Source organism: Brachionichthys hirsutus, chromosome 4, assembly GCF_040956055.1.
Source record: "Brachionichthys hirsutus isolate HB-005 chromosome 4, CSIRO-AGI_Bhir_v1, whole genome shotgun sequence".
NCBI classification, from domain to species: domain Eukaryota; kingdom Metazoa; phylum Chordata; class Actinopteri; order Lophiiformes; family Brachionichthyidae; genus Brachionichthys; species Brachionichthys hirsutus.
The window spans coordinates 7024840-7050130 of record NC_090900.1 but is presented as its reverse complement, the minus strand read 5'-3'; the positions used below and the strand labels follow the sequence as shown (position 1 = coordinate 7050130).

General features: G+C 42.1%; 1 protein-coding gene across 1 annotated transcript; it reads left to right on the top strand.

Annotated features, from left to right (window-relative positions):
- The first annotated feature begins 4560 nt into the window (after positions 1-4560).
- sh2b3 (SH2B adaptor protein 3) lies at positions 4561-25058 on the top strand. Its single transcript, XM_068738752.1, has 7 exons — positions 4561-5748; positions 19592-19693; positions 20510-20598; positions 22033-22124; positions 23385-23599; positions 23688-23865; positions 24116-25058. The coding sequence occupies exons 1-7, from the start codon at positions 4561-4563 to the stop codon at positions 24466-24468; spliced, it is 2217 nt and encodes a 738-aa protein (XP_068594853.1). The 3' UTR covers positions 24469-25058.
- The last annotated feature ends 233 nt before the right edge of the window (positions 25059-25291 follow it).

The window sequence follows — 25291 nt, the reverse complement described above, 5'->3', positions numbered from 1 at the left end:
TTGATTCCAAGTCACACTCTCCACTGATCTAAAGGTGCTGTTTTTGGTGGGTGCATGTGTTTACAGCGCCTTCGCATATGTGCGCTGCTCACAGCTTGCTGGGGCAGGACTTCCTGTTGCAGTGATGGCTGCCCAGAGATGGCTGTCTCTGTTCCTCTTTGGCTTTGCAACATGGATCCTCATCCACAAACCTGCCAATGCACCCTCCTCTCACCTGTCTTTTGTTTCTCTGGCTCTCTGCTTACCTTTTTATATCCTGTCTGTATCCCTGACTTTTGGTTCTGTCTGCTCTTGTTCGCTTTCCCTCGTTTAATTCTCCCCCCCCCCCCCTCCTTTCTTCTCTTCTTAATAACCCCTACATCCTCCTCTCACACACTCAATTACTCCCTCCCTGCTATTTCAATGTGTCTCTAGCTCTTTGATTCATTCAGTGTGTCACAGAATAAAAATGAAAAGGTGCTAACACAATCTGTTTTTCATTTCAAACCTTGTGATGTAAATTTTAGTTTGTCCTAAATGTTTTTTGTTTTTTTCTATGTTTTCTACTCGGCTTGCACGGGACGCATTTGATGTCTCAAAAAGCCTTGATGTCACGCAGACTAATTGAGTTGTAAGCAATAGATTGGATCCGGCTGATCTCTAATAAGGCCAGAGCTCTATAAAGTTTTGAAGGATGTGGTTAGCTGTAAATTGCATTTTATATAATGACTATGATGATTACGAGCACATCCTATTTTTGCAGTAATGAGCAAAATAACAGCATGGAGATGTGCATGTGTACACATTCTCTGGTGAGAGTTCATGTCTATTTGTGTGTGCACGTGGAAAAAAAAAAACCTGCAAGCACATGGAGGTAATTAATGTTACATGTTTACTGCAAGGGATTGTTTGTGTTTGAGTAAGGTTGCATTGTTAACTTGATCATGTTTATTATAGGTGCTTCATTCAGCAGTTCAGTGGTGGAGCGGGGGGGATAGCAGTAGAACGACAAATAGCTTTTATTTTAAACGTTAATAAATCTTGCATTACTGTATATTTACCGGTAATTGTATAAAACATTCAAAATACAGGGAAATGTCCATCACTGTTAAATCAATTTCAAAGTAACATATCGATATTGCCTCTTCTGTTTTTTTAACTAAGTGTAAAACTAAAATGTACTATAATATAATACAAGGCAAAAGCAACTAAACCCTGCATCTGAGAAGCAAGCAACATTGAATATTTGGTATTTTTTGCGTGAACACACCGATGTACAGTTTGCAATGAGAGAAGATATAGCAAATCACACAATTTGAAAAATGTGACTTAAGGAATTAGTTGATTATTAAGATAATGCAGAGGAATCAACTCCTGAATGGAAAATCAACTTTTCTGCTGCTTAGTTGTTCAGGACAGCAACGCTCAGGCGGTTAGTGGTATCAGAGCTGCAGGAAAAGCTGTGCTACATTTCTGCAATGCAGATGATGGAAACAAAGAAAGCTGTGTGTGTGTGTGTGTGTGTGTCTCTGTCTGTGAAAAATGTAGGCAATGTGAAGGGTATAATGAGCAATGTGAGGAAGACAGAAAGGATGCAGTGAATGAGCTTTAGTTCTATTGTGCAAGAATGTTTTCCACTTGCAATTAGCAGTGTTTGCATTGTCCTGTGTTACGGGCCATTCCCTTCATGCCCCTTCTCAATATTTTCCTGTAACACAATTTTAGGATGAAACAAATTTGAGGTTAGATATTGTGGATAAGATCAGAGAAATCTTACGGAAAATTCTAAGCCGTTTTTGTTTTTCCTGAAAATCTGAATGTGTTGCTACTCCTCAGTCAAGGTGAAAGTAAAAAAACATGAACAAAGATCTCAAGATCTTCATACCAGAGGACACAGAAGATCAAAGGAAAGCAAAAACCATGGGAACAGAGACGGTCAAGCCCCCAGAGGGATGCTATGAAAGGAAGTGTGTGTGTGCGTGTGTGTTATGTAGTCAGTCTTTGCTGAGTCATCGCTGGGCTGTACATGCAGATAGAAACAGACGTCTAGGGGGGCCAGCTAGAGGGGCAAAAAGGGGGCAGGGTCTGAGAACGCACCGAAAAGTACGGGAAGGGAAATAGTTGTTGTGACAGGACACATTCAGGAACTTCAGTGATGCAATATTTCATACATCACGTGGTTTCACGCCTTCATTTAACGCATGTGTCCCGCGGCACATTTTATGATGCCATCGAAAAGTTGCCGGTTTGCTGCACATCAAGACCTCAAGAATTTACAGGGTTTTCTTCGTTTAGGATCCGGAGACACCCCTTCTGTTTCTTGTGGTTTTCTGTTGGACCATTGGCTACGAGTCGACCCCCCCCTCACACACGCACACACACATAAACACACACTCATACATCCCGTATATACAATACATAATTTCTTCTGCGCTGGAGGAAGATGGTATGTACTGTAGACAGATTGTTGTTCTTTGAATGTGATAAACCCGTTATTATTTCTCTAGCTATCAGTTTACATAACTGCTGTTCACCGGCTCGTTTATCAGAGGCATGAGCGTTATGGAAATACGTTCCAGTTGTGACATGATCCGTGTAGAAGTTTTTAAAAAACGTATTCAGGTTCATCGGTGGCAGAGACCCGTTTACTGGTCATCCCTTTTATTGAAAAAGCCATTCTGTGCAACATCCTGACTTGTTGTTCTCTCTAATGAAGCCCTTGATGAAAATGCAGGACATATGAAGGTAATAGTTTTGCATCGTAGCTGTAGTGTGAAGGTCTAGCAATTCCGTGGCTGATTGTACAACACCATGCTCAGCGGGCTGTCTGCATACACCAAGAATCTCCGTTCTTGCATCACCTCAGGCCTGCTGTGGTTATATGGTGTGTCCTTCCTCCTACATGTCATCTCTGCAACTATAGGTTGAGCGTACCCTTTCAAAACCCCTCCCTAGCTTTCGTCCTTTCAAATACCTCCTTTCCATTGTGGTGTATGACTATTGTAATTAGACTGTGTTGATTTACATTTTAAACAAAAGCATAATCATCTTCGTATTCAGAAAATATATATCATACAATACAATTCCACTTATTTAGACATTTCAAAGTAGGTTTTTCCGCAGAGCTTGCAGATCTTGCCCACCTGTGTGGGCTCTTCTTATGGGAAGTCTCTGCTGGAGCTTGCCAGGATGGAGAACAGCGTTTTCGGTAATGCCCTGGAGGGAGTCCCAGAGGAATCAGAGGAAGAGGAGCAGCCTAGCAACCCCAATATTGACAATTTGAAAGGATGAAAGCTAGGGCGGGGTTTTCTATGAATACTTGGGAATGAATGAAGCTCATGTCTGTGCCGCTAAGCAGATCATTCTTGAGAGATTGTCTAAACTCGTGATCTTTTTCTCAAGAAAATAACTGGTCTCAGTCACCCATGGTGGATATGTAAAAACGTACGCCCTGTTGAAGAATCAGACTATTGACTACATTCTGTACGCAACAAAGATGAAGTGTAGGCTAAAAGGTTTAAGACTCTCACAATGTATATGAGTCTTTGAGTCCAAGAGGCTTGGAACTTCGCAGCGTGTCATCTCTTCCTTATTTCCTCATTCATAGTGCATGAGACTGCTCGTCTCATCGTTGGATAGAGCACACATAGTTTGATCCCTGTCAGCTGCAGTCGACATGTCAAACTATTCCTAAGCCAGATTCTGATCCCTAGCTTGAAGCCCAGGCTCTGTAATGGCTGCCCACTGCTTTCCCCACAGGGAGAATAAAGTATATCTGGCCTTTGTAGCCGCTCACAAAAAGACCGAAAGTAGATAAAATATACTAAAGAAAGATAAAATGAACAAACTTCAGGTTATTTAATCTAACCAAGGATTCAACCTTACTTGTTCAGTCATGGCCTCATGCAGAGATTCATTACTGCTTTTATCCATTGCAGATTCTTCAGTCTCTGCTGTTAATACAAATGCCAGTTGGCTCTGATTAATTCATAGTTACTCCAGACTCCAGTCCAATGCACTGATCATTTTCTCTCTTGACTTTATTCATTTCAACAACAGGAAAACATTTTTTTCATGGAGGTTTTCCTGCAGTCTATGATCTGATTTTTTTTTATTTTTACTCTTGTTTCATTTGACTGTTGCTCAACAAATCAAAATGCTTCTTTGTTCTTTTGTGAGAATTGCAGTCTTCCTTCTCTGTTGAGATACTCAGTGACTGGTTGATTGATGTTTTCAGGATAATGCCATTTGGACTGTTTAAAATCGAGTAGATGAAATCAGATTTTGACTGTTGCCTAATGTTTTAATAGCCTCAAACTTCCAAGTAGTTAATAGGATTGCAGTAATTGTTTTTGCTATCTCTATTTTTAGCTTCAGGTCTTGCACAAGACTCTAATTACATTTCCATATCTCCCTTTTGTCCCTCAATCATCCTTCTTCTATTTCTTTTCCTAAATGTCCATCCCTATATTCTTGTCTCCAAATCAACAACTTTACCCCCACCCCTTGTCCAACCATCAATCTCTCTTTTCTACCTTCTGTGTCTTGCAGCAGTGATTTTCAGCCGGTCTGGTGACTGCAATGAATGGTAACACTATACATCCAACCAACACCACCAGAACAGCAGGAGGGAGCCCCGGTCTGGTCGCACCTCCAAGAGGCTGGTGGGAATTCTGTGAGCTGCACGCCATCGCCACAGCCCGGCAACTGGCCGGACACTACCGGAGCTTTGCCAGAGAGAGGCTGCAACATGATGTGCTTCCACCAGAGACCTTTTCCAAACAGTTTACCGATCTCTTCCAGCAGCACTTCTGCTTCGAAGTCGACAAAGATGGAATGCCACTCAACCAAAAAATGTGCACTAGCATTTCTGGCAGTGCGTCCTCCAGCACTCCAGTGGCCTCTCCCAATCCATCACAGGCCGCAGTGGGTCGATTGCGAATCACGTCTTTGTCTGGAGTGCAGGACTATCGGGAGGCCGGTCGACCAAGTGGAGCAAATACTCATTTTACTATGGCATCAACAAAAGTGGAGCCGGTGGTGGTGAGGGAACAGGAGCAGCCACTGCAATGTGCAGCAGCAAACTCACTATCAGGAAACCCAGTAGTGCTCAGAGGGTCAACTCGTCACATTGGCAGGGGGTCACTGCTGATTCATAGCCGGAGCAATGAGGAGGTCTCTGGAAATGATCGAAGTCACGCATCTGAACGGATCTCTTCAGACTCTTCCACTTCCAACCCTGGCAACGCTGACGTCACACATTTCTCTGTCAGTCAAATCCGGCAGACCGTAAGACGGCTGCTTAAGAAAAGTCCCCTCCCCAGTCCCCCTTTATCCCAAGCCCTTTCCCCAAGCAGCCCCAACCCCACCGCCAACAACAACCCAAACCCGCCAAATAACGGTGACAGAGTGGATGGGATTTCCTCCCTGAACGAGGAGGTCTCATCTTCCTCCTCATCCTCCCATTCTTCCTCATGTCCGAACTCTGAGGCCAGACCCCCAGCTTCTTCACATATGTTTATGGCTGGCTTAGCTTCTAACTTCCTGCAAAGCTTTCGTTGGTTACGCAGTGGAAGCATGAGACAGAGAAGGTCAGAGTTGAGCGACTGCTGTAAAGAAGGCCAACTGAGGTACTTGCTGGTGGATGACACGATCTCAGACACTCTGCCACACTGGCAACGCTGCCGCCTGCTGGTCAGGAGGATCGGGGATGCTCGACGAGGAGGAGGTGGGGAGAGGTACCAGTTGGAGCTCTATGATCCTCCAAAGGTAGAGCCATTTGTTCTTCATGCTTTTATTTATACAGAAATATTTTATATAAGCCAAACAGTTGTTGAATATATGTGGAAAAAGTGAGTAAAGGTCACACAATCCATGCATTCATTGCACCGGATATAATCTTCCACCCCAGACACAATATGGTAGCTTCTCAATGCTATCTAAAAATGACATCAACAGCACAATGATTATATATAAAGAAGGGAGTAAGTTAGCACTTGTCAGGTTGTACACCAATTAACCAATGGCTAAATAACATGCTGCATACATGCTAATATTCCCATATGAGTTTCAACATTTGTGTTTTTGCTTTAAATTTCATTTACCGGTACAATTTTTACAATTTCAGGAGATTTTGATAATAGCATTTGATGCAGTAGCTGTTTTCCATGGTAAATGGACTGGGCTTTTGAAATTAGACACAGTGTTCAAGCAACCTATCATGTCAGTCTAGCTATAAAAAGCTGTAGTCATGCGCGGGTAATAGTGGAAAATTATATTATTTGGTATAATTGTGGTGGATTGTGATCGATGTTTTGATCTGCTGAATTATATAACTAGAACTGATCACATAATGCAGTAATTAAATTAAATATAAGCTGCTATAAAGACCCACATGCCTCGGGTTATTAATCATTAATGATCAATAAATGAGTATTTGATTGTTGCTTGTTCTGGTAAAGTGTTATGCCAGATGCCATTCCTGCCACACCGGTCTGCATTGATCCCGGCTTGGGACCGGCTCAAAGGAGACACTACGCTTGTTACCTATGAGGCTAATCACTGAAGTAAAATGGCTGAAATTTGAAACCCTCAACAAACGGTGTGTATTTATTAAATGATCAATTGCTGACACATTCCGTCTTGCTTTGGTTCTCGGCTGCAGCATTTGCAAATGATTGTGGGACCTTCTTCTCACAGATTTGAAGAAACATTCAACAGCTGGCTCTCTTCTTGTGCAAGACTCTTAATTAATCTCTGTGGTTGTCAATGACATTAAAACCCACGAAAGTCTTTAAATAGCTTTAAATGGCAGCTTAATGTTACTTACTATATTACAAACACAAGTCATTCCCTGCATCCGGCTGTCTTAGTCACTGGGTTTCCCCACTTTTCTTTTTCACATAATCTCTTTTCTCTGTTTATTTTGCTTTCATATGCGATGGCACGTCTAAAAAGCTCCTTTTCAACATTTCTCCTTTAGAAAAATGTTGGTGTCTTTCATCAGGTCTTTTTTGTTGGTTTCTTTCATCAGGTCTTCATATCTAGCCTGTCTCTTTTTTGCACCGTCCACATGGTGATCTGGATCATCATCAAAAGGTTATAAATTGTTCTTGGTATATTTATACAACAACCATGAAAAATACAAGTGAATCGGAGTTACTGTGTATTTTTAACAGATGTTTTAATCCGTAATTGGAGTATTCAATGTTAAAATCACATATTTTTTACTGACTCCATTCTGGATCCGAAGGAATAGGAGGGGAATGAACTGCTCGGCGGAGGTCTGCGCTCTCTGAGGGCCTTTCTAGTTTACCCTTTCATCCATTTCAAGAATCTAGTGGAAATAGAGTTACTAGTCATATGACATAGAAATCAATTGAATGTGTCTGTGCCTTGCTGATTATTATCACACATTCTTATGTCAAAGACATTTTCACGCATTAATGTAGCACAGCATTTGCCATTTGGCAGACATTTTTACGACCTGTTATCTCAAAGAATCTTCAGCATTCATGTCCTTTACTCTTTGGCGAGTTTTTCGGCCTCCCACGCTATTTCCTGTTTGTTTGGGGTTTGTTTGTTTCAGCCACTCACAATCTTTGTCGACCCAACTAGCAGGAAATGTAGAAGTTGTCTGAAAGTTGTTTGAGTAACTTGCCTTTTCTAGTTGGATGAAAAAAAGATTCTTGTAGCATTAAGCCCTACAATAATTCCAGACCGGACCAGCTGCAAGACTGCATGAGCTTGTGCACCCATTTCCAAGATCTCCAAACCAGTAATTAGAGTGGCTATGCTAACCACAGCACGAGGTGCCTCCATCTTTAAGGTCCCTGAAGCCAGAGCTTTGCTTTTGCTTTTTACTAAGGTGTGTCCAAAGTTTTAGTTTTGTCACTTAAGAGGCTGCTGCATTCATGTTTGACTGTGTCTGAGTTTGTGTGTACTTTGATGCGTTTGATGCTCGGTAGCCCTCGGCTCCTAATTGAACTGCAGTCACCACTTTGTGCATGAGGTAATTCAGTTGATGACAGAGCTGGAACTGTGTTTATGCATGCACGTAGCGTGTATCACACTGGGAAGGAATTTGCAAGATCTTCCTGACTGATTGCAAGAGGTCTCTCGTTAGCCAACTGCATGGCTGCCCCCCCCCCCCCCCCCCTGCTCTGTTCTGTGTGTGAGTGTAAATAATCTTGGCAGAGAGTTGAGGCCCTGAGAATGGCCATAAAAGGAAGGAGAGCTGTTGATTTCAATGCACACAGCAACCTCTTCCCCCCCACAAACTTAGAATGTGACGGGTTTACCGGATTGCATATTGTGTTGACTCAGTTAACTTTTTGTGGGTGTAAAGTGAGCTTTCACACATCTTTGTCTCTCTCTCTCTCACTCTCGCTCTCTGTCTTGGTGTGTGATAATGTCTGCCTGCACACTGGCTGCATTTTATGAACATCTTGGTGTGTGTTTCTCTGTGTGTAAGAAATGACAGTAATATGACTGAGCTGATTTAGCACAAGAGAGGAAGCTGCATGGAACCAGAGAAGGCTTCAGCCGAGAAACGGACCTCTGTCAGGACAAATGTTGAGCCAGGTTCTTGACGCAGTGCCTTCCAGACATGCTGTAGGTGAAAATGCATTAAGCTCTGTTGGTCCGGGATTTATAACTTCCCTGAATGGCTCATTTATTCAGTATGAAGTAGTGATGTAACTGAACTCCTGGCAGATGAAAGAAATACATGTACTAAATTGGAAAAAAATGGACGGAACTGTGCCAAGTCATTCTAATAGAATTTATTATCCCATTAATTTACTGAAAAATTATGCAAATCTTTTTTATTCTATTGGTTTTCTCAAAATGGTTATACAAGCATGATCTAGGTCTATTTTTCCGATGTCAAAACAGCCACAGCGATCTAACCCTTGTGTCATTGCAGAAGTGAATCTTGTCCTGTTAGCTGAAATGAGCTCATGTAACTCCTTTGTTGTGTTAGACCTGAAACCTAAAACACTTTTATCTTGGCCACGAGTATCTAAGTGAGGAGAAAGTGACTCCAATAACCACAAGAAACTGATAATTCTTTCTTGATATTACGTTAAATATTTTAGTCCGCACACCGCACCACTGAGCAAAAGGGGGAGGGGTTATGCCACTTTTTGAGTTTTCAGTACTTTAATTATCATAGTATTCCAAGGTACAAGCCAGACTCTTATCACTTATTGCATTTTATAATGTTCTCTGCATCTGTGGTGTGTATTTATTTCAGTGCAATTTTTCTCTCTCGCTGATAGAAGAGCTTGCAACATCAGTGGAAAATACTTTTCTACCAACCACATTCTGGTGTCCATCTGTTCCGTGTTACTCATTCTACTTTAGTCTCTCGTATGGCAACATGCAGTGTTAATTTGGCCCTCGTTGCATACCACAACTGAGGCTCTGAACACATGGGCCCCAGTCAGCTGAACCAGAAACGGAATGAAACGCACCAAGAGAGACACAGGAAATGCAGCAAGCCGGAGAGATGAGAAAGTCAGACTTCAGTTAGGTAGAGAAGCAAAGAGGAGGACAGAGGGAGATGAACGTGTCTGTGTATTAGTAGCAGGATTAATTGTTTTTGTTATCATAAGTATAATTTAGGTTGCTGTTAAGGATAATGCTGAGTTGAAATGATAGGCTTGATCTGATTTTCCTCAATGCAGCCTCCGAGGTAGCACGGGTAGCGTCTCCCTTGAGCCGGTCCCAAGGCCGGAGAAAACCAGGGGGTTGCGGCAGGAATGGCATCCGCCGTAAAACTTTGCCAGAATTAAACATGCAATGAACCGAAAGAGGAAGAAGAAGAAGTATGAGAATTTACTGCTTGACAATATATTATGTGGTAACAAACCAGGTATCTTTATAGGTTTTTGATGTACAATTTCATTTTGACAATTTAGAATGAATGAAAATAATCCGCAGATTATTTGATAATAAAAATCATTTGTAGTTCCAGCCTTGATGATTGAGCTGCATTTCCTTTTTCCAGATTGCTGCTGCTTCTAATCAGCGGAGGCCATGCAGCTGGTAGACATCCTATTAAGGAGCTGAACCAGGCTCTTAAGATGAGGCTGTCAGAAAGAACTGAAATCACGCCACACTGTGGGACTCTGTTGATTTGACTTCTCCGCTTTGTGCTGGGCTTGGGGCCGTGCCTCTGGACTTACATAAATGGGTGTTGGATCCCCTTTTAGTGAATAGGGGACCAAATATCAGGATACAACCATATTCTTCATTTCATGGAACGCTGTTTCCTGCCAGGATGGAGGAGCAGAGGCTCTAACTTGTGGTCGAATCTCAGATTTCACGTGGAGTAAAGCCAGTATTATACTTTCACTTCTGCCTCAAGGTTATTGGATGAAGTTGTCGGTGTTCAGTCGGTAACAGTTGACTCTGCTATTTGTGGGTTTTCTCAATGACCACATCCCAGAAGATGTTTTACAGAGCAGGCTTTATTTTAACTAAACAGAACTAATAACAGACACTAGTCAATCGCTGCCTCTGTTCCAAGCAGCGTCGTTTCACTGAGTACCACTGGGTAGTGTTCTAACAGAAAAAGGGGAGCACTCTTTGCTCCATACTAAGTCACTTGTTTCCTTTATGACAATTATATTATTCACTTTGCCTGTTTTTATTTAATCTGACTGTGCAGCCCTGTTTAAACTATTACTAGTAGCAAGCACATCTGTGTCCTTGGGACAGAAAGTTTATTGTCTCCATCTGAAATAGGAATGAATTGCAATCTCAAGTGAACAGCCAAGTGACGTGACGAGATCTTATTGTGTAAATTAGATTCTTTAACTGGGTGGTACCGGTCCTGCGTCAAATTACTGCCTTTTGCATGCAGTGTCAGCGGAATCAGATGGCTGCAAGATGCTTCCCTGAGTGAGCAATCCCTTTAAGTTCAATTTGTAGAAGTCACCTATATGCAGAACATAATGAAAAGGTACCAGATCTCACTCACCCTGGAAACTCCTCAACATTCCCCAAGAGGTGCTGGAGGGCATGTCTAGAAAGAAGCAACCGGAGACGCCATGTATAGATGACATTTAAAACAAATTCATGAAAGATACCATTATGTCATGACTCATCCATTAAATTAAAGGGAAATTATTTGCCAATAGAATTGGGGCACTATTCAGGGATAAATTATTTCTAATATCAACCTAGAACATTGACTAGTGTGTCTATGAAGCTCAAACAATGAAGTATGAAGCTATGCTGAGGCTGCAAACAAGCTCGCAGAGGATTGCCTAAGACAATTTATGATTTGAAATAAAGTCTTAAGAAAAATTGGCTTGTACAGCGTAGAAGCACTCCACTTAAGGAGCGTGTGTGTGTGGGGGGGGTGCTTATATGTTTTTCACTTTGACAAAAAAAATCTCTAGAAACATGTAAAGGAAGTTGAGTGGTTAGAGTCATGTGGTCAAAATGTTTGTCAGATCTCCATCTCTTGCTCGTTCCGTGCCTCTTTCTACAGGTAGTCCTGTCTCTGCCTCACAAAACTCTCTTTGCATTGATGAGCGCCTGGTTTCTGTTGGGTGATTAATTCTATTTAAGTGTACATGCTGCTCAAATGTGTGCGTTTTTAATTTTAGCTTCATTGTTGGACTAAATCTTGTGTGTGTGTGTTTGAGTAAATGTCTGTGTGTAACCTGTCTGCGCATATGACCTCGCTGAGTAGGATGCGGAAATCCCCCAAAGCAAAGCCGTGTGACTCCCCTATGTTCTTCTCTTTGACCACACACACACACACACACATGCCAAGTCTGGCAGTTTAAACTTAGATTTCCTCACACTATTAAAAATCAAATATACAGTATAACAAACTTTATAAATGCTAACATTCATTGTAATTGAACAAGATGAATGATTTACAAAGGACAGCAAGCTGTGTTAGTACCTTACTTATTCAAGAATGGCAATTATTTTTATTTTAAATAAGTCTTTTATATCATGCATTCATTATCAAACAGATTTCCACACAGCTGGAACAGGGGTCAAACCATTGTGTATGATTGTTGGCACTGAACCATTGAAGTTGACAGAGGAACAGAAGAAGTGACAGGAAGTGCGACATGAGAGAGGAACTTGGGGACTTGGGGATATTATGAATACATGGTGCAAATCCCGGATCGGTGTCCTACAGGAAACTCCAAAGATTTCATCTCAAGCAGGTCCAGTGTGATTTATCAGAGTTCAGGCTCACAAGCAGCCTTCGGTGCAGTGTGGGCGACTTCAGAGATGTTTGTGTTACTACAGCATAAAAAAAAAAAAACTCCACTAAATTATCAAAGAAACATATATTTAAAAAATGTGCTATTTAGCCAAAAAGACTCACGGACCTCGCTGGAAATAATTTTCATTCGCACTATTTCCTTGCTGCAAATCAGAAGCAATAAAAAGAGTTCTTATTTCCAGCATTAAGCAGTTCATATAAAGACTCTTCAGATCTGGGATTATCTGGAGTAACTGCTCACACATTTTTTTAGACAGAGATATTACGTTTGCGTTTGTTTACGTTTCAATTGTAATTTTCCAGTTCTGTTAGCACCGCAAATTAAATACCAGCCCCCCTCCCCCCCCCTGTTCTATGCCAACAGAGCCAGAAGTCTCCGTATTGAATATCTCAAATCTTGTGGGCAATATATTGAAATGATCCAGATGAGTCTTCAAGAGAATTCCGTCTGGAAGAATTTTCCTTTGTGTATAGAAAATGAATTTTAGTATGAATTATGTCCCAATCAGCGAGCAACCATTGAAAGAGTATGTACTCAGTTTATTAGGTATACTTTGCGAAATGGGAAGTCTGTTGTCAAGTCAACAATTACTGACGGGATTGGGTTGGACATCGTTCAGTATCTTTGCATTATTCAGCACCTCCAAAATGAAGTTGAATGAATCACAGCGCGTGAAGAGAAGGACTCATTGCAGGAATGTGTTGCAATTTTTGTAATTTTACAATTGATAAAGGAGGTTTGTACTTCTAAATGATTAACTGTCATGATGCGGTGGTTATTTTTTCTTCTGTCAGCCGCCCCTAATTGTACTTTGTAGAGTGTAGAAACCACAGCTAATTCATTTACGAGGAACTACAGTTACTTCTGTGAATCTTGAATGTGCTTCTGCATATTTGGCTTCAGTATAAGCATTTCTGAGAAGTATGCAATGAACTGACACATTTATTCATGACTGAAGGCTAAGTCTCTGACAGCTTCTATCAGGTTTCCTAGAACACACTCATCTCTATTAACCCCACAACTGGCGCTTGTTATGTCTCACATCCTCCATGAATCCACAAATGGAGCTGATTTTGAATACAATCGTCTCCGGGCTGCCCGTGTTCGACATGTTCACATGTCAGAAAATACTCAAACCAATGCATTCACAGGGATTGTTTTCAGGGAGGCGTATTTTTTTTAAAGATTTTATTTTACTCTGAAAGCGCTGATGTGAACAGCTAAAGGCATAAACTACGGTAAAACCTAAAACATATTCATAGTTACCGTAGTGATTATACAATCAGCCACGCCACAAAATGTAAGATAATCTTTGGCTTAAAATGTTTTCAACAATTTGATAGATGTCACAATTTTAATGCGTTATGGTATCGTGTAATCACTGTTGCTCTCCAAGGATGTAAACCAGAGCCAACAATCATGTGAATAATTTGGAAATGAAGGCCAGAGAGAGTTAGTAAAAACAAATATCTCAGATTTATTTATTTACTTTGACCGTTTTTATCATTCTTTTGATCTACTCGGAGTTCAAAGTGTAATTCCACAGCCGAGACAGACCCAGAGCAACCGTCTGATCCGACCCAACTTTAAAGAGACACATCGTAAGATTGACTCAGAATTTTAAGTATCATCATTATTGTAGATTGTAATTTTTATATTTTTAATGATATTCACTTTCAGTGTTTGTTATTAAATAGGCTTTGGATCTCGTGTATTTTTATATACGGGAAGAAAACTGTAACCTCCCCAGAGAGAGCTTGAAACAGAATCTATTCCTGTCCAAACTATGGAGGAAGACCTCAGGAGTGTTTATCTGTGTGACACAAGCAACAGGTGGTGGAGTCCGGTGTTGAAGGGTGGAAACAAAGCCAGCTGCTACAGGTTGTTACAGTCTTAGCTGCAGCTATAGTTATTGTATCAACACATCAAAAATGGGGGCAGCTTGGTGGCGCAGTGATAGCGCTGCTGCCTCACAGCAAGAAGGTCCCAGGTAGAAATCTAACTTGGGGCTTTTCATGTTCTCCCCGTGACGGCGTGGGTTCTCTCCTGATTCTCCGGCTTTCTCCCACCACCAAAAACATGCAACATGATCAGCGAGATCCGACTAACGGTTGTTCTCACTACTTTCCTCTTTTCCAGTAGAATTACTGCTGCCTTACTTTGGATCCATGACTAAGAGCTAAAGAGAACAAAGCGAAAAAACACACGCAAAATGAAAAATGAGCACCTCCTATGGCAGGTCGACTCAAACTGAACCTACTTGGGTAGACTCCGCTTTCGTTCGCTTATCTTCGGTTCGCCTCATGAATTACGATCGTCTTCAAGAAGATGAATGAATGAACAAAACAGACTTGGTAAATAAATTCTAAATCTAATCTGAAATGACTTCAAAGATGTCATATGGCAGCGGAATCATCAAAGCAATTAATGAAGATTCATGTAATGTGTCCATCCTGTTGTCCACATTGTTTACATGCCTTTGAGATTTGAATCATGCTCTTTTTTAATGAAGTTATCGAATTGCGCCTTCTTCTGTAATAGTTTCATGGAACAGGACTGGAGAATTAACATCACCAGCTGTGCATCTTGTTGAGCCAACTCATAATACTCACAGTACAGGCTTTAATTTGCTTTTCCTTTTGCAGGTTTTCCACAAGTTTGGTTTAAATCTGTGCTACATGCGAATGGAAAGACGACAGGTGTGGACTATTTACGTGTTTAGCCCTGAAGAATACGCTTCACGTGTACAGTATATTGGATATGAAAACAATACTTATCACCAGTCATATCCTTTAAGCATGCACCATGGAAAAGGAACGCACCGATGAGCTCAGCCTGAGACCAGGGGAAGAGCAGACAGATGTGTAGGTCAAGGTCTCCTCTGCCTGATGAGGCCCTGATGGGCGGTGCTGGAAGTCTGTAAAACGTCTGTGTGTCTCTGCAGGGTTTTCAAAATCTGTTCAGAGATCAGCCTATTTTCAGTCTAACACACACACACACACACATGCCTGCAAGATAGCATTGGCTGTCGTGACCCTCAGAGGGGTTGAGGAATGTTGAGTGTCACTCACTCGCCACGGTTCCTTCTGGACTCCCAACTTCCTGTGTGTCGCCGTGTGTGTGCGTGCGTACTCAGAGTGTACATGTGTTTGTGAGTGGATGGGTGAGAGGTCTATGCTTTCGGCTGTTCCCATGTCTCTTATTTGTTTGTTTTAAGCTACTTTCATCAACTGTTTATGCTTACTGTGATCTGTGTGTGTGTGTGTGTGTGCGCATGCGTGTACGGTAAACTCTTGTGGCGTGTTAGCGACTGAACCGTCTCTACTGGGTTCTCGTGTAATTTATTTCATAATTTTATATTACTGGATTATCCAGAACTTGTGGTCCACTCCACACAGCACCGTACGTTGAATATCATTCAGCCTGTACTTTTTTCAGAATCATAAACGCACTAATATCGGCGATTCACCAGCTTTTATGTTGGCTATATTCTCAGACTCGTAATATCAGCCCTGTGTTTGTGTGTCAAGGTGAAAGGTAGTAGTGGAAGTTGACTCAACCTGAAAAAACTAGTAAAAACTGAAAAAGTATTTGTCGGGTCATGTCACTGAAACGAGATCACCATCGGTTTCCTGTTTCAACCAGACTAGCGGTTTTGTATTAATTATAGTCCTTCGAACTACAAGAAACACAACATGTTGTCTTTTTGTATATCTTGTTATGGATTTGTGTCTCTTTGTTGCTCATTCTCATTTTGCTCTCCAGTCCTCTTATTCTCTTTGTGAACATAAACACATTCATACTGTTCATGACCCCGCATGGCGATGGTGACTAAGAAAATAACCATGAAGATATTACATGCAGAAAATAGCAAATAAGAGAAAGAAAAGGGTGTGTGTGTGCGTGAGTGTGTGTGTGTGTGTGTCTCTGTGTGTTCTCAAGAGGATATTTGCAGCAATAGGAAATGTGCTGTGAACTAGAACTTGCTCCCCTGGTGAAGTTGATTCACAGAAATCAAGCCTGTTATGTTGTTGCGCAACCAGTCAGACATCTGCTGCATGTTTTTTCTTCTTTTATTTCCTTCCATAGCGACGCGTGGTTCCTGAAAGCTTCTCTTGCGCAGTAACTAATTCACATTCTCACAATAAATACCATCTTTTATTGTCATGATGTCGATTGTGAATTTTTTTCTCACAGTTTTTTTTTTTACCTGAATTAGAAATGAATATTAATCAGCAAAGTCCAAATAGAAGAAAACCTTGTTTGCACTCATTTGTTTAATGTAGAAATTGAAATTATTTAAATTTTCCATTAATTATCCATCTAGAAAATGTTTTGTTTTGCCCCCCCCCCCTCCCCCAACAGCCAAAATAAATTCACTTTACAGTTGTTGAAGGATTCATTTGATCGGTTTTAGTTATCAGCTGAACCTTACATTTTTGGAACTGTAATAATAATTGAATTTGGGTTCAGAAGAATATCAGCCCCTCTTCAGGTTGTTGTCAGAATCCAAACATTTTAATGGAGGCGTGTTGTCATCAAGTAAATAAATTATCCTCAGCGATCAGAATTCACAAAATCGAGCGTGGCAGCACAAAAGATAAGTAGCTTCAATAGTAATAACGCAATTTATAATGCAATTTAACAGATTCAGTAAAAGAAAGACAGAAATGTAATTTTCACAAATTCAAAAATGAGCAGCTGTTGACCGTGTTAATGTCATTAGCACTGTAATTCTCCTAATAGTTTCTGGTGCCTTCGCTTGCATCCGCCGAAGGCCAGACCCTTTATATGGAGCAGACGTGCATTAGAGACGGGCCGTTAGTCCGGCTGGCGTGTCATTACCGGCGTCTGCTGGCTGGTTTGTTTGTCTGATTATTACCAGGATTATGGGAAAAGAATCACAAGACAGATTTCCACTAAACTTTGTAGGAGGATGAGCCATTGTCTAAAGTTAAAGTGCAGATCAGAACAGATTACCAACATTTTGCTCATTATGCAAAAAAAAAAAAGCATTTGTGATTCCCAGAGTCGTCGTGGAGACGTGGGGTCTGGTCCGAGCAAGCGGAGCAGATGTGTTTGATGGTTGTTGTTTTTTTTTTTTTTTACAGCCACAGCCATTATCAGAAGTTGGAAAATGTGTTAGTTGTTATTGAGCGTTTACTTTTGTTGTTGTTGTTGCACATGTTTTTTAGTAATATTTTTAAAGCACATAAGCACTTGCATGTTAGTCCAAAGTAAAAAGTTATTTCTTTATATTGAAATAACGTTGGTAAAACGAACTGAACTGAAAGTCTGCTGATGAAAACCACATAAAGCTACATCTCCAGAAGAGATACTCTGTTGACCTTGGAAATATATTCTTTTTCCACGAACCTGATTATCTTCTGACAACAATTTAGCCTCGCGGGGATAGATATGGATGGTTAAATATATTTTTTCATGCTTCGGTCGTAGTTTCCAATCAGCTTAGCATTTGTACAGAGTTGTACTTCTGTCTGGGCTTCAAACAACATCTTTCTTCACAAGCCAGTTATTGCAAAAGCTAAAAATATTGCTATGTAGAAACACATTTCTCTGAACATCCTGGACTAAATTCAGCTGTGGCAGCATTTTGGCATAAGTTGAAGTTTAGTAGGTTCCTCATTCCCTGACTCAGAGCTCGCTGAATGCGTCACATCCTTCTCACTTCTGCATCATTTAAAAATAAATAAGTATTATATTAGCATAGCAGAGAGCGCTTGGAGTTACAGGGTTCATTCACATCACCAGTGAGCAGCGGAAATTGGTTTAGTGAGTGTGTGTGTGTGTGCATTGGATTAACATAGACATTCCTCACACTCATACTGTCACAAGGATTCGATCTTATCCAGTGTACAAAGCCCCGGAATCCTTCCTCCCTGCTCTTCCTCCCTCCCTCCCTCCCTCCCACCTGATGCCATGACTTTCTTTGTCTCGTCTGTTTCCTTTCGCTGCGTCTGCACTCTCACGCTACTCCTCTCACCATGTTTTGTTCTGCTCTCTGTCCCATAGCGTGTGATCCAAATGAAGCTTGTGAGCTTCCATTGTTGCACTGTGTTTGTTTTGATTCAGATTCACCTAATCTGAATCAAATCATATTTTTTTTATAAAGATATAAATCTATCACAGTATAAAATTATATATATTAAGATGCTACTACTGTGTAATAAGATTTTTAAACTTCATAGAATGTACCGTGTGAGTTTAAATACTTTTGCAAAAATGAAGCGATTATCTTCAGTTTGAGTGAAATTACACACAGAATAAAATACAAGAAGATAGAAATATACATACACCAAAGAAAAGACAAGCAAGCTGAACAAAAAGGGATCAAATATAAACGGCAACTTTAAAATACATAGAAGTAGGTCAAGAAAAGTCTTTTTATGTGAAATAGACAGCACAATTGAGACTGGCATTAATATGAAAATGGATGTGAACACCATTCGTTTAGTTAAGTCAGTTAGCATAGCTATTAGCTATTAGCTATAGCTGACGTACAACTCACTACTTTTACCCAGTAAGACTTTCTGACTCTCGTCTTCATGTCTTCCACCATCCATCACCCAGGATTCATTTCAAAGCTGACTTCTAACCAAAACTGCCACCGGCCTGTGCACATAGCTGACCAAGTCCTTCATCCGCACGTGCGCGTGTGTGTGTGTGTATGCACTAATCTGTATCCGGGGAGCTCAAATGTCCCGGATCGCTTGATTTGTGGTGTATAAATCATTTGAGTGTCATTATCCTGCAATGACGGCTCTCATCATGATCATCATCACCATCTTCGTCTTCTTCCTCTCCCTTTTTATTCACTAAAGGAGACTTTAGTTTTAACAGGACTGAGGATGCACAGTCATCCATGCACACACACACACACACACCAGTCAGACACACTGTCTGTGGATCATCTGGCTCCTCTTTGTTAGATGTAAAGACGCAGCACATGGTGCACACATGTGTCTGCGGCGTAGACTGACGTCAGTAGCTCATCTCTTCAACTTCAAGTTGACACCCATCTCAGAAGAAAGCCAGGTGTGCTGAGATATTTTTAGAGTTACTTGAGGACGTCAGGCTTAAAACATCTGTCTGGAGTATTTCACCGCAGGGCTACAAAATATTTGTATTGTTTAGAGTTTTAATATGAGATATCCATCACTCCATAAGTGTTAAAGAAATGAAACCCTAATCAGGAAGTTCTGGTAGGTCACTACTGCTTATATTTGGATTCTTTACTTCTTCTTGTGATCTCTGTTTCTGAACATTGTCGTCTTTCACGAGAGTATGCCTCGCCTGTCTGACAGTCTTTGTGTCATTTTACTTTGCAGGCTTCCAGTCCGAAGCTGACAACTCACTGCTCCGATATCCAAGAAGTCCGTCGATGCAACCGGCTGGAAATGCCCGACAACTTCAACACATTTGTTCTAAAGGTACGAGCAGGTTTTTGCTTCTCTCATTTCAAAAAGGCTACAAGTGTGCTTTTCAGACTCTCCCCGCTTCGCTAACAACTTCATCCATCAAGTCAACATGAAGAGGAAATGAGGCAAATATTCATATCATTTTCATAGCAAAAACATTCCAGGTAGTTTAAACCAGCCAGTTAAAACATTGCTGGGTTTTTAAGACTTACAGGATATTGGTTTAGAATAATAGTCGTGTTCTTCTAGCCACCATTGTTTCAGAAGTCTAAAAACACAGAGGAAAGGGAATTATGCTGGGGAAGTGCTTGTAAGCATTTATAGGATATGCATATCTTCTTTGCTAAAAATCAGATCTAAGAAACGAGCATTCAAATGGACCACAGCCTTGGTTCAAAATAAACAACGCAACTCTGAGAAAGGTTTTACATTACAGGTTGGGAAGAAGGCTGCTAAAGGAAATCGGGCGATTACATCAAATTCTGGGTTTTCTTTCCTGCCTTTCGTTTTAATCTGTTAGAGCATCTGAAGGATTGTCATGTAGTACATAGCGGTTTAATGCTACATTATGTCTTTATAGAATGTCTATTAATATGTCATTTACATCTTGTCCTGCTCATCCTGTTACGCTCCACTATCATCATTGCTTTCTGACAGTGGGAATAAAGTAGCTTTAAACAGTTTGTCACTTCTGATCGTCATTATCGGCGTGAAAATGCAACAAGAGCACAATTACACTTGTGTCTAAACCGTTTCTTCCATTTGCACAATGTGCTGCACTCCAGTGTCTGCGCAGCGCTGCAGCTGAAAGCGTCTTTGTCTCTGCAGGTAAATCGAGGTAGTCTGATATTTGAGACAGACAACGACCAGCAGGTCAGCTCCTGGACCACAGAGCTAAAAGAATGCACCAGGATCAGGTGAGGAAGACAAGCCTTCATCAGCCGCTACATAAATATGTGAACCCCTATTCTCCTTTTCAAAAAGACTGAATGTCTTTTAAAACCACAGGCGGAAAGTGTTTAGCTCGACCTGACAAAGCCAAGCGGGTCCCAGACACCCACACAGCGAGTGTAAACAGGAACCCGCTTCATCCTCATCCAGCTCCACTCATGCAGCTTTTATCCATCCAAGATTCCGAGTGGGAATATTTTAAAGCTGGACTTTGGATGTTTGATAGGTGCGTCCTAATTCTTAGGTGTGTTTTCGACTGAAAACACAAAGGCTCTACAGACTGTAGAAGGTGGGAGTCTTGTTTCCTGGAAATAATCATTCATCAAGCTGATCGGTCCCCTTAATAATTCCACTAAGAGGTCTGGAGGGTATTCTATTATATGCTTGAATGGGATGGAAATGCTTGAATCCAATGCACAGTACAGTTTATAGTGTATTCTATATTTTGGTGGAAGTAATAGTCTGAATAATCCTGTCATACTAAACAGGACAGCGTAGCATGTTGCGCTGACATCAACGAGACCTTGATCCTCTGACATTGTGCTTCATAGCATGCTTGTTTTGTTGTATCTGTGCGTGTGAGTAGATGTGTGTTTGTTGCTCGGTGTAAGTGTGGGGGAGGTCCGCCAGGAGAATCTCCGGACCGTTTTTTTTTATTTCTGCAGATGTCTGGAACGCGCTCACGGACGCACGTTTTTTTTTTGTTTCTTTTCTTTTTTCTTCAGCATTGGAGGAAAACAACAAGTTGGTTGAGATTAACTCTTTCAGTGGCTGAGTGCAGTTGTCGGTTTTTACTCACACAACACGCATTTGTCTAGAACTCAAAAGGACAACAACGGTTAAGATGGGAGGACTCAGAAAAACACACGCTGCTAAACCGGCCTCTAGGATCTCTGACTCGTAGCTAAAGCATGACGAAATGTGCTTTGCTCACATCATCAGCCTGAAGTGTTTGTACTTCCGACCTTGCGTGCCTCAGCATGCGTCAGACTACATGCTTGCCGAACTCCTGCAAGACTTTGTTCAGATAGGAGAACGCGTCCTCTGCGTCCGCCTGACTGGAACATCTGTTTGTCCCCCAGTCCAAAGCCACCCTGCACTGAGCTGCCACTGGTGAACCTGCAGAACGATCACATCCGGTTTTCTCACGCGTTCTTCAACTTCCCCAGCCGTCTTGTTGCTCATCGTTTTTGAGATGTGTTGTTGAGACCAAATTCAGAATATATTTACACAAATCAGTTAAGAGTTGTGTATCTTTGAACTGAAATAATGGAAACATAACACGTTTAGTTTTTAGTTTTTTTTTACATTTTCCAGCATTTCGGCTCTTTTGGAATGAGGTGGCCCCGTAAACACGTGTCGTCCAGTTTGTGTAATCTGAATCTGTCCTTGTCCTTCAGGCCAAGCAGTGTGGATCTGGAGACCCTCCCCTCCCCATCTGACAGCTCTAATCCAGCCAATCGCAGGGGGAGCTCAGACTTTGGGATTCAAAGTGAGTCAGACTTATCAGAGACATCCTTGAACTGCTCAACGTGTGTGTTCATTTCAAAGGAGTCCTCTCAAGACGTGCATGTTTAGCAGTGTTAAATTCTAGCATTGAGAGATCATTCAGATAATTATTTCATCATAAGCAGCGTTTTGGGTTTTCTTTTCCTTGGTCGGTATGATAAAGTCATAAATACCAGGCTAATGGTAAAGATTAGCGTAAACAAGCGAACCTGAAAGTCCAACCAATCAGAGATTTATCAACTAAAACCGTGAAATGAGTCAAATATTGTCAGACTGACAACATTCAGCAACAAAGGTTAGGGTTAGGGTTAAGGTCAATAAGGTGTTTGAATAAGGTCAAATCAAAAGTCAAATCAAAAAGTCTTTTATTTTGCCGGAGGTTCTGAACATCACAATTATCACCCTTTTTATGAGGTGATTTCTTTTGTAAGCATTTACCTTTTGTGCAGCAGGTACATTTCATTTGAAGTCTTAATGATTTCACTCTGCTTTAGATTCTGTTATGGTTACCACTAATTTATGAAGAAAGTATTTTGATCTCTAGCCCAGCCAGAAAGAGAGAGAGGAAGAGTATAGAAACCCGCCCAATCAGCGGCCAACGCCCCCCAGGTGCTGCTACCACACCTGCTCCAATCAGCGCACAACGAAACAAACACAAACAAACAAATTAGAGCAAATTAAAGTAGCATTGGGTGACCCAGTTGATGCAGCTCTCTAACTTTAAGATGAGCTTCTCTTCAATAAGGATTTACACTCGAGCTGTCCGGCTAACAGAAAAACCAACTCGGTCTCAGCTCACAGCCGAGCATGCTAATAAATAGCCGTTCTATCAACCTCGCCACAGCAGAGCGCCACAAAACAACATTAAATTATTACCTTGCGACTGTTGTTTCTTTTCTCCTTCCGTTTTTCGGCACCTGACGGATAAATCCTCTGAGACATGATGACGAGTGACGACCGCAGAACGCTGCTTGTATCACGCATCGCTTGCTTCCATGCTAGTTTTCACGCACATCACACCCTGCATAATGCAAAATAGGGTTTCCAGGTCGGGGGCCCCCTAGTGGCCAGGAGGCCCTAAGCACCTGCTTATAGGCTGATTAGAGGGAATCTGCAGAGATGGAAATTAATTGTGTTTATTGAGAGAAAAACATTAAACGTAATTATTTAATCCACTTTAAGTCACAATTAATGATTCAGAACTTTGGAACGACTTTGTTTCTTTCGCTGTCCAACCCTCTAGGTCCTGTCACCTTTGCCCCGCCAGAGCAGGCTATCCAGAAGACCGATCACTTCCTCTTCTCCTACCCCTGGTTCCATGGGCCCATCTCCCGGGTTAAGGCGGCCCACCTGGTCCAGAGCTCTGGACCGGAGGGACACGGAGTGTTTCTAGTCCGACAGAGTGAGACACGCAGAGGAGACTACGTTCTCACGTTTAACTACCATGGAAAAGCAAAGGTTCCTCTCACAATGTCTCATAAAGCACTCCTCCAAAGTATGACATGAGGAACTATCAGTGATCATGTCTCCATTCGTGTCCTTACAGCACCTGCGTCTCTCTCTAACGGAATGGGGGCAGTGCCGCGTGCAGCACCTGCGCTTCCCTTCCGTCATGGACATGCTCAGCCACTTCCGTCTCTTCCCCATCCCGTTGGAGTGTGGCGCCGCCGGCGCCGTCACGCTGTCCAGCTTCGTAGTGGCAGGCTCCATCCCTCCGTCACAGGGTGAGACTTGCAGGCATCACAGATCCGTTTAAATACAAAGAACGTTTAGCCAAACGGTCCAGGCCCGAGGGCAAGGAAGGGATAAACATGGTCCTTTATCTTCGCACTAATTCTTGGATTTCCTTGTGAAATGCAGTGAAATAAAAATGCACAATTTCTTCAAGGATTGTTTTGTGAGCAGATATGCTGCAGAGATTCTGGGGACGTTGTTGTTAGTCATCAGCGAACTCCTGTTTCCTGTCGCTGTCAGGTCAGCTGGCGGGCGCCTTTCTGGTGCCCTTCTCCCTGCATCGGTGGAGCTCCGAGCCCAGCCTGGCTCACTGCAGCTTGGCTCGCGGCCCCGGCCGCCCGCCTCCCTCCTGCTCCGCAGCCAGCAGCGACTCCAGCCCTGCTGCGCAGCCGGGGAGCCATCCTTTAACTCGCACCAACCCCGTCAGCGACCCGCCGTCGGCCCCGGCTCCCCTGCGGAGGAGCGAGTCGGTGGGGAGGAGACCCCTGCTCCGCCACCCCAACCCCCGGATCCCTCAGCGGGACTCAGACTATGAGCTGGAGCCCGATCGAGTCCGCAAGCGGGCGATAGATAACCAATACATGTTGCTCTGACCCACCGAGCGAAACACCCTCATCACTTCTGATTGACGACATTCACACATGATCCCCCCCCCCCCAGCTCCACCCGGGCGGGCCAGGCTCTCAGACACCACAGGATTATCAGACTAGCCTGAGCAGGTCTGTCCTGGGGGGTGTTTACCGGCGTCACAGCCTCCATCCCGAGCGTCCAAAGTGAATGTATTTTTGGGAGTTTAACAAACAGCCATCACATGATGATTATTCATGTTTGTTGTTTTTGTGTGGGAGAGAAAAAGTCACGTGTGTGCTTGTTCTTGAGAGAGGGCAAAAAAAAAAAAATAGTTTTGGGACAATTGTGAATTCATTAGAACGCTTTTGATTTGACTTCCCCTGATCTGAGGGGAAGGCGCCACCTGTGGAACTGATTCAACCGAGCGTTCCTGCAGCTAAACTTCACACACACCTCTGTGTGGAGCGCACGCCCACTCTTTATGCAAGCACAAATAAAAAAGCACTCTGTCAAAGACAGTTTATACACGATTAGATATTCCTCCTTGCGCTTTATTATACGTTTAAGTGTACAATGCTTTCAGTGCACTTTAGAAACAATGTGTATTTTTTTTATACGCAGATTTTTATCTTCGGCTTGAGATGGTGCTTTGTTTTTGTTTTTGTTTTTTTGCCTCTGCCGCTCGGACAGCTTGAGTCCATGTCTGGCCATGAACTTAAAGCATCCTCATCTCCATATCTGAAGTATTAACATCACAGAAGTCACTCGGAGCGCTTTCATTTCCTTTGAACCTTCACTCAGGCAAATACAGAAGAGAGAAAACACATTTTCCCTTTCATGGAGTGT

What these genes read in the sequence shown, in the direction of transcription:
- sh2b3 (XM_068738752.1), top strand. Translation starts at nt 4,561, where the DNA reads ATGAATGGTAACACTATACATCCAACCAACACCACCAGAACAGCAGGA. An exon ending in AGCTCTATGATCCTCCAAAG is followed by an intron (nt 5,749 to 19,591) that starts GTAGAGCCATTT and finishes TTTACTTTGCAG; the next exon opens with GCTTCCAGTCCGAAGCTGAC. An exon ending in AAAGAATGCACCAGGATCAG is followed by an intron (nt 20,599 to 22,032) that starts GTGAGGAAGACA and finishes CTTGTCCTTCAG; the next exon opens with GCCAAGCAGTGTGGATCTGG.